Raw genomic sequence first — 8,889 nt, 5'->3', positions numbered from 1 at the left:
GATACGAGGTTAATAATCATATCAAAAGAACATCTGCCATGATGCATGACAACATTTTTATTCAGCATAATTATCAGCACTCTTACCAGTGTGAACTAGCACTGAAGATATTGGCTCACTTTGTAACAAACCTCTTCAAAGCATGAAACAAATCATAAGCGGTATACAGCCAATAACAAAACATGAAACCAGTGGTCTCACAGACACAAGCACTACTCTACTTCCCATAGTGATTGAGAGAAATTTGAGTTCATCAAGCTCATCATCCCAAAACATGGTGATCAAAACAACAAAACACATCATTCAATAAAACAGAAGTTTATTGTGACACTCAAGGCTGTGCTTCCACTATTTCTGACAATCACATCACTTGGCAACCATACTGGCACTCCGGGCGTGGCAGGCAGAGGGGGGGGGGGGGAGTGGGCGTGGGTCACATGAGGGTGCCCCCGGCCCTACTGCCGTTTTAATTTAAAACATAAATGAGCCAGTCTGGAGCAGAAGCCACTATCTGGATGCAAATATGAGGCACCAAAATATGCACACACACACACAAGCTAGCAAATCACACTACTCTTCGCTTTGGCATGGATTTAGAAAAGAAAATCAAAATAGCCTCTAACACACAGGTTTTGGTGTGTGCATACTTTGGCAGGAGGTCAGTGTTTGTGAGTACATGTATGTGTGTATGTGTTTCACTGTAAGGCCTTGTATTTTCAGATAAAGAACATTAACTGAATGTCAAACGGCAAAGGTGGGGTGAGGGGGCTTGGAAGGGAATTATACAGGATAGTAAAGGAAGAGAAATGCTCACATTATGGTTGCAGCATGGATTTGTTGTAATTTGGTGAACAGAAGTATTGCACAGAGTTCCCAAACACAATCTGATTTGTCTACACTTGAGTGCTCTCCATGCCAAAAAGGGGTTCCAGTTGCATTTGTACAGATTCAATGGAATATCATGTCATCAAATCAATCCAGAGTATACAAAAAAAGTGAGAAGACGCACACAAAAATACTCAAAATGTATGAAACCGTTCAAAGAATCAAACCCTTATAAATGATTGGTGAGTTCCAACAGCAACAAAACTCACTAACACTTCCAACCGTTGAACACAGGTGAAGTTCAGGAATGAGGCAAAGTGCAGGGGAGGAAGGGAGGAAGAGAGGATGAGGAAAGGAGGGATGCACGGGCGATGAAACGGAAAAAGGAAATGGGAAAGGTGTGGTGCGGGGTGGGGGGCAGAGCAAAAAGCGGGCAAAGAACCGTCAGTGGGCAGAAGGGTCAATAGAACACTACGCTGGACTTTCCACCAGGTGGGTTGAGCACCCTGTTGTGAGAGCGTGGGCGGGGTCCTAGGCGTGGCTCGTGGTCCTTCTCTGGCTCCGCCCCACTGGTCGCAGGGGCTGGCTTCTCCTTGTTGGGTGTGGCCTGGGGACTAGGAGCAGGAGCAGGAGTAGGGGCAGGAGCAGGAGCAGGGGCAGGAGCTTCTGCCTTCACCTCTTCAACAGGAGCCTTCTTCAAAGGAGCTGGAGGAAGAGAAATGAATTATGAATGAATAATTACATTAGTTCATGAGAACCGCAGGTGTCTACAAGAACCAGATTGAGTGTATGAGTGATTGATAGTTTAATCTCAAAACACAATTAATTGTACATATACGATAAATCCCTGTGTATACAACGTGAGTGTGACCCGAGTGAGTGGATCTTTCATTTACTGAACATGCCATTGTTTCCAGTACCTGGAGGCTTAGGTTCTGAGATGGCTCCCACACCAATGTTGTCCTGTTTGGGCAGTTAAATACAGACATCAGGAAAACGGGCAAATGGCTGAAACATGTTAGATGTCAAGAATCTTGCTACTGCAACAAGGAAATCTTCTCTAGGTTTACAAACAGGAACCATATAGGCGTGCTGCATGGGGACAGTTGTAAGACACAACTATGCACCTTTGGCTTGTTGGGATGTGGGGTTTTCATAGGTGATGAGCAGGGCTGATCACCAAAAATGTTATTGGAACCAGAAGGGGCAGGTTTCTGCTGAGCTGGAGTCGCCTTAGGCTCCCCAAAGATTCCACTACTCTTCCCACCTGGTAGAGAGAAAAAAAAAAAAAAAAAAAAAAAAGAGCGAGCGTGAGAACAAGAGAGACTTTCATATCATAGCTACACAGGCTTTATACTCTTCTAAATAATTCCCTATAACCCAAAACAAACTTCCACTCTAGGTGGCGATTTGGCCCTGCAACATAGAACCCTGTCTGACATAGGCTTGTCAGATCAGACTGATAAAATCTCTCCAACGTATGTATTCGTCTCTTTGGCAAGTCTCTAGTGCACGCGCGCACACACACACACACACACACACACACACACACACACACACACACACACACACACACACACACACACACACACACACACACACACACACACACACACACACACACACACACACACGGTTCTTCCCCATAGGGGAACTATCAAACATCAGTATGAAAATCCATCTCCCTGGCGCCCTCCACAGAGAGCCAATGAGAAAGCAGTGGAACACAAAGTTCTACTTAAAGACCAATCATGCGACTAAATCATGGCGCCTGAGAAAAATTTCTACTCAGCCCTCATAATTTACAACATATTTCAAAAAGGAGGCTAACTTTCTCTTTCCATCACAGAGAAGAGGTCTCCAGAGAAATAAATGCATTGAAGCAGTAAAGTTAGACATGGGTTAGTGATGCACATGGGAGGTGTTGCTTCCAGCGGTTTCAAGCGAACTGCTGGAATGCAGTTTTTACAATGTTCATTTAAAAATGCGATGGAATGCAGGAGGCCATCATAATTTGCCCACGTTTTTAAAACTTGCTTATGCAATTGTGCTGTTTGTTCAGAAAGACATAGAAAGAAGAACATATAAATTGAAACGGGCTGTGGACTCTTATACTGCCATGATGTCTCCATGTTTTGAAGCAATGCTTTAGCAAGGCAAAAAAGCAGCTATCAGCCAACTCCAAACACCAGTAGTAGCATCTACCACATAATGAGCAAAACAACTGGACTTTAAATTTCTAGGACTACAAATTCATTATTCCACAATGAAGGTAGGGCACTAGTCATCATTCCATGGCTGGATGTCTTGGACTAAGCATAGCTGTTCTAATCCTTGACCCATATTGATAACTACTGCACCCAATTAGACTCTTTAATATGACAATAAGGTGGTCCTTACATCATTGCAATTAAAGCCTCAGAACAGCTGAACCCAAATGGAATGTTTATGTACACATCCAAAATGAGGGGTGTGGCTGTGCCACACAGGACTTTGAATGTCATAACGCATACACTTCTGCAGTCATAACTGGTTGAAGGTTTGTTGCATGTCCTTTGCGCAACAGTTGTGCAAGTGTATATGGGCATGCTCCATTTAGCGATACAGGAAGAACGAACTGTGTGAATAGAGGATCTGCAGTATTTAAACTGGTCCACACATGAATTGCTACACAGCTAAATGGTTACTACGTATTCTTAAGGCCGGACACAATCATGTTACCCAGTTGACATTTGCACTGTAGTTTACTTAAAAAAAATTCCAGTTTGACCATGATGCCAAAAACTTTTTTTTTTCTACTGATCAAAAGTAGAAAATAAAATCCATGCCCACAGAGCAACCAAATTTAGATGTACCAGCCACCAGGCAGTTTCTCAGTGTAGCCTCTGACTGTGTGCCGCCCTCTTCAGCGTGCTATTTACAATCAGCATTAGGAGCAATTCAGCATTAAGTGCAAATGTCACTGACCACGTTGCCTCCGTGTCCTGCCGATTCAACATCTGCAAAACCACTATTTCTTATGTAAAATAGTATTTATTGTCAACTAGGTCTCTATTGCTCGTAGCTTGATTGTTCTCCCCCTTGTATGTCGCTTTTGACAAAAGCGTCTGCTAAATGACCAAATGTAAATGTAAGATGCAGGTGTTACCGCTGCAAGTATGAGGCACTGTAATGCCCATGGTCAGAAGTAATAGGAATTGTATGCACAAATGGGTTTGTCTCCAGAACACATTAGCTATCCTAGATGATGTGAACCTAGAGTGGTACAATCAGCATCACACAGCACTTGAGCACATTGCAGTTTGGTGAGATTTTTCTCCCTGCAGTATGAAGAAGACTTCAAGGGTGTCGGTCACCCAAACCCAGACACCCAAACAGACGTTCGCACCTGGGGGATTGGAGCGCTTGGGGCCTTCCTGAGGTTCCTCTGGAGGTGCAAAAATGGTGGAGGCCATTTTGTGTGGTCGCCTGCTGGCTGAGTCATCTTCATAAGCACCGAAAAGATTACTGGAACCACCACCTGGAGGCCGCAGCACCCTACATAATAATAATAATAATAATAATAATAATAAAAACAACAGATTCACATAACTAAGTTTCCAATCCTGATGACTTCACACCATAATTTTAACACACAGACACAAATAAATAATATCTAAATGTTAATAATGCAACAACAGCAAGTCCAGGTTCACTTCATAAAAAGCTATTCTAGGCATTGTATATCACCCTACATTGAACTTCTACTGGTAAAATAGCACCATCCTCAACCAACTAGGCAACATTAATCTTCCAATATTTAGGCCAATGCTCAAGTTGCTTGTATGCAACACAGTTTGTAACAATTTGCCACTTTATAAAGCATTTTTTAATAGGACACTAGTACTGGTATGATCCTTAAATTAATTTTCATCAAATATAGGGAATGCAAGTTGACCAGAGGTTAATGGTTTTTAGTTTTAGCATTTTAACAATCTCAAAGAAAACATCCCTATTGAAACATGAATGGGAATGGTTGGTGCAAAATCTGCAAAAATAAAAAGTGAATGAAACCTAGGCAAGCAGTTTGGAGAGTTAAAATGTAGTTATCAGTCTGTCTTTTGTGACTAACTGTTGTCGTAAAATAAAGATGCTGCTACCAATACACTTCAGCCGAAGAGAGACTACATTGTGTCACTTGCCTCAAGCTGCATGTGACAATGAGATTTTATCATAGCTATGCTGAGAACACCCACATTTACTTAGCTCTCACCTTACGGCTATGGCCCCCTAGAATGTCTCAATTCATTGACCAAATTAACTGCTAGATGACCAAAAATTTCCTTCAGCTGAATAACGACAAAACGGAAATAATCTTATTTGGTAAAAGTGAGGAGAGAGTTAGTATTGCTGCTCATCTTGACACAAAAGGACTTCAAGGGAAGGACACTGATGAAATCCTTGGTGTTTTGATTGCAATCTCAGTTTTAACAACCATGTGAAAGGAAACTAAAACAGCTTTTACCATCTCAAAAACATAGCCAAACTTGAAGGTCAAAGCATGATTTAGAAAAATTATTCATGCCTTCATCTCTTACAGGTTTGACTATTGCAATGTGTCTTCCTAAAAAAAGATCAAACTGCTTCAGTTTGTACATGCAGCTGCTAGAGTTCTTACGAAAAACAACTGATCAAATTACTCCAACACTTAAGTCCTTACACTGGCGTCCAGAAAGTCACAGAGTTTAAAAATCACTAAATGGGACAGGACCAAATTACCTAAAATATGTTGGTAGTACCTACTGTCAGATCTAAACATGGTAAAGCAACCTGTAGCTTCTATGCTGCTCAGCTCTGGAACCAAATAACATTAAAAGGTGCTCCAACTAAATTATATTCGGACTATTGTTCTATAGAGATCTACCCACAGTCGAGACCATTTCCATGTTAATGTTTGTATCCCATTTTAGTTACTTTGTACGCTCTCTAATTATGTTTCTATTGATTTTGCTCTTATCTATGTAAAGCACATTGAACAGAGCTAGCTATGATTACTTTCTGCTCAGCTTGTGAAATTGGTATCCTAACGCATTATCCAAGTGACGTGTTTGTTGTTTTGTTATTTTCCTCTGTTAGGATAGAGATAGCAGCAGACATATTTTAGAGATATGGGTCGAAATTATATACGGAAATTATATACACATGCATTTTATTGAACAGAATCGAATGCGGGCTCTCAAACAGTTATTTTTCAAACGCACCATGGGCGTTATTTTGACGTTTTTCCAAAACCCCATTCCTCTTCATATTTGTATTTTTTGTTTTTTACAAACTGGAACTTGCAAAAATGCTAATCCGCAAGATACAAAAGTACGACTGTCACTTGCACATTTTCATGATACATGGTCATTTGGAGGACAGATAAACACACGTATCGTTCCAACTAGCCGCCTAGGCTATGCATTATGCAATTCTGTGGCACGGTCGAACTACCCTGCGAAAATGTGGAGAAAAAAAAGCTTTCACAGCACGACATCAACTATATCGCCAAAAGACATGAATTAACATGCTAGCAAGTCTTGTCAACTGTGCTGTTGGTGGTTGTAAGGATTTCCCCATGCCTTTTTGGTAGTTAAATTGCTGTCGCTAGTTTTCAACCCAAACTCATTACTCCTGCGTTCACACTAGGTTTGTAGGTTTGGTACAGACGTTACTACTGTCGTGTTAGGTACTATTTGAATTGAATAAAATCAAAAAGTTTTCCTTATCGTGGGTAGGTTCCTGTAATGCCGGCTGATAGCTAACGTGAACTCACAAGGAAGTTATCCCTATCATGTATCAACCTGCTAGCTAGCTTACATAGCTTGTGAGTTCACATTAGCTATCTACGCAACATGTTCACTAACGTTTCCAAGTGAATAGTCAGCTAATGTTACTTCATTATTGTATGTTGTGCATATCATGTAACGTTATCATAATAAATTATTATTATCATCAAAGATATCTGGTCAATAAAGGATAGGCTCGCTTCAGAGCAAAAATACGATGGCTAGTTAATCCATAATACCTGCTTTCAGGTAATGCAGCCCTCTGCCTACCTAGCTGTGATACTTTGCTAGCCAGCTAAATTGGCTAGCTATACTGAACTGGCCAGGAAAAGTTTCATCAAGTAACGTTATCGAGCCGTTCCGGGCACTATTAATAGCAATGTCGATGTTTTGTAAAATAAAAGTCGATTTTATTTGCCATATTCCTCTAACTTAACTCCGTGTTAGAGAAAAGCCCAATCATTATGACAGGTTGCAGCCTAATGTGGTTCAGCTAACGTAAATTGAGCTAAATATGGTCTGATAAGCTAGCCCAGCTAACAGGACCTCACATTAACGGAAGCCCTTTCTCCTCGTCGATTTCTCAAGATATAAAAGTGAGGACAAAGTCCTATATAACGTCAAGCGTTCAAGCCTCCGTATGTATGTCCATAAACAGGGAAAAACGCATACCTTGAACTGGGCTTCGCACCAGATTCGAGTCCCTGGAACATATTTGTTGAAGTCATTGTTGCTCCTTTTCCCTGCAGTATGTCGAGGAGGTACAAAAGAGAAACAAGCCGCTGCGCAAGAAAGTGCCTAGGCCGTCAGCTAATGCAGCATTAAAAGTTGGCTAGCAGAAACAACCCCGCCCGATGAGCTGTGGAATCGCCTTCAAAAACTTAAAGACATGTTCTGATTGGTTCGTTTTTTTATCAATCTTTTATCCCTGCCATAAGATTGGACACAACTTTTAAAGCAATCTCTGGCCGATAGTTGATTGGTCATAATTTACTGGGACACTGCGCCAACTCATTCCTTTTCCCATTTTCTTTTTTTTCCCCATTTGATTACTGAGTGTTTCTTCACCTGGGAGCAAGATATCACAATATCTTTTCGATGTAAGATTACACATACCAGAATAAACACTTGGCCTTTAATTCTTTTCTACCATGTTAAGTGTTTATTCTCTAAAGCAAACGGCATAAATACCCTGTATAAGTGGATTTCATGTTATTTCCATTGTCATTTTAACATAATTTTGTCATTTATAAATTGTAGCCTTATCGCTGTGTTTTACGTTCGTGTAAAATTTGCATTTGCTTGTTTGAAAAGATAGAATGACGATTAAGCATAGACATAGAATTCGTCATTGTAGTGTGGTGGCCTATGTCACATTAACATTATCAAAGTTAGTCTTTTCTAGTTGATTGTGATCTTCATGCATCATTTGACCATAAGAAGGATACTAAACACGTTTATCCTCTGACTTTAAATAAAATAAAAATATTGTGTATTTGGAGGCAAAAATGATCATAGATATAATTTGTAGACTGCTCTTGCGTTTTTAAACAAAGAAATCAACGTGTTGGGTGGGGCCGTTACTTTAAGGAGCGGTGTGAAGCGATATGAATGAAATGACGCATGTGGAAGTTAAGATGTAAAATAACTGCGATTGGTTATTCGACTGACCATGCGCCTTGTTTTCTAGTTTCCATTGGATAGAAGCTACGCCCTTCATGAAAAGGCCCACACAACGCACAGTCGGTTGTCCAATCAAACGATTTGTTTTCGAATTGTAGTGGGCGTGCTACCCGCGCGAGAAAAACCTCACTGACAGCCAGCAAGTGCTCAGCTGGGGAAAGGATGCCAGTTTGACAGAATCCTACTGAAAGAAACAGTGAAGGTACGTGGTGGGAAGATGCTTTTAGGCATCTGTAAAGGTCGAGCGTAAATCGTATGTACACATCCAAGGCACAGTGATATTTCTGCAAGTTTCCATAGATTGCAGGAAGGATTAGCTTTCATATCCAAAGATGAACGTGAGCTAACGTGGTGAGTTAGAAGCTAGTTAGCTGAAGCTAGCTACTAGTTAGCTAGAACTAAAAGTAACGTTAACAACACCTTGTGGCATTGTACATTTTGATTGCTCGGCTATTTGTCCTCCGCTCTGCCAATTTTTTTATTAGATGTTTGGGGATGTATGGAGTGTATCTGCTTTCAGTACTTGTATTCACGTAAATGAGCTTGTTGATGAAAATCTCAGAAATCATCAGTC

The 8,889-nt window shown here is 40.8% G+C and overlaps 1 protein-coding gene across 1 annotated transcript; it reads right to left on the bottom strand.

Annotated features, from left to right (window-relative positions):
- Positions 1–302: 302 nt before the first annotated feature.
- On the bottom strand, positions 303–7,504 carry jpt2 (Jupiter microtubule associated homolog 2). The gene is made up of 5 exons (XM_012816865.3): positions 7,305–7,504; positions 4,214–4,362; positions 1,953–2,092; positions 1,746–1,788; positions 303–1,530 (listed from the first exon to the last, which is right to left on the bottom strand). The coding sequence occupies exons 1-5, from the start codon at positions 7,358–7,360 to the stop codon at positions 1,286–1,288; spliced, it is 633 nt and encodes a 210-aa protein (XP_012672319.2). The 5' UTR covers positions 7,361–7,504; the 3' UTR covers positions 303–1,285.
- Between the last annotated feature and the right edge of the window lie 1,385 nt (positions 7,505–8,889).

The sequence above is a fragment of the Clupea harengus genome, chromosome 1, assembly GCF_900700415.2.
Source record: "Clupea harengus chromosome 1, Ch_v2.0.2, whole genome shotgun sequence".
Taxonomy (NCBI): Eukaryota; Metazoa; Chordata; class Actinopteri; order Clupeiformes; family Clupeidae; genus Clupea; species Clupea harengus.
The sequence above is the reverse complement of the archived record's forward strand: the minus strand, read 5'-3'. Positions and strand labels throughout refer to the sequence as shown.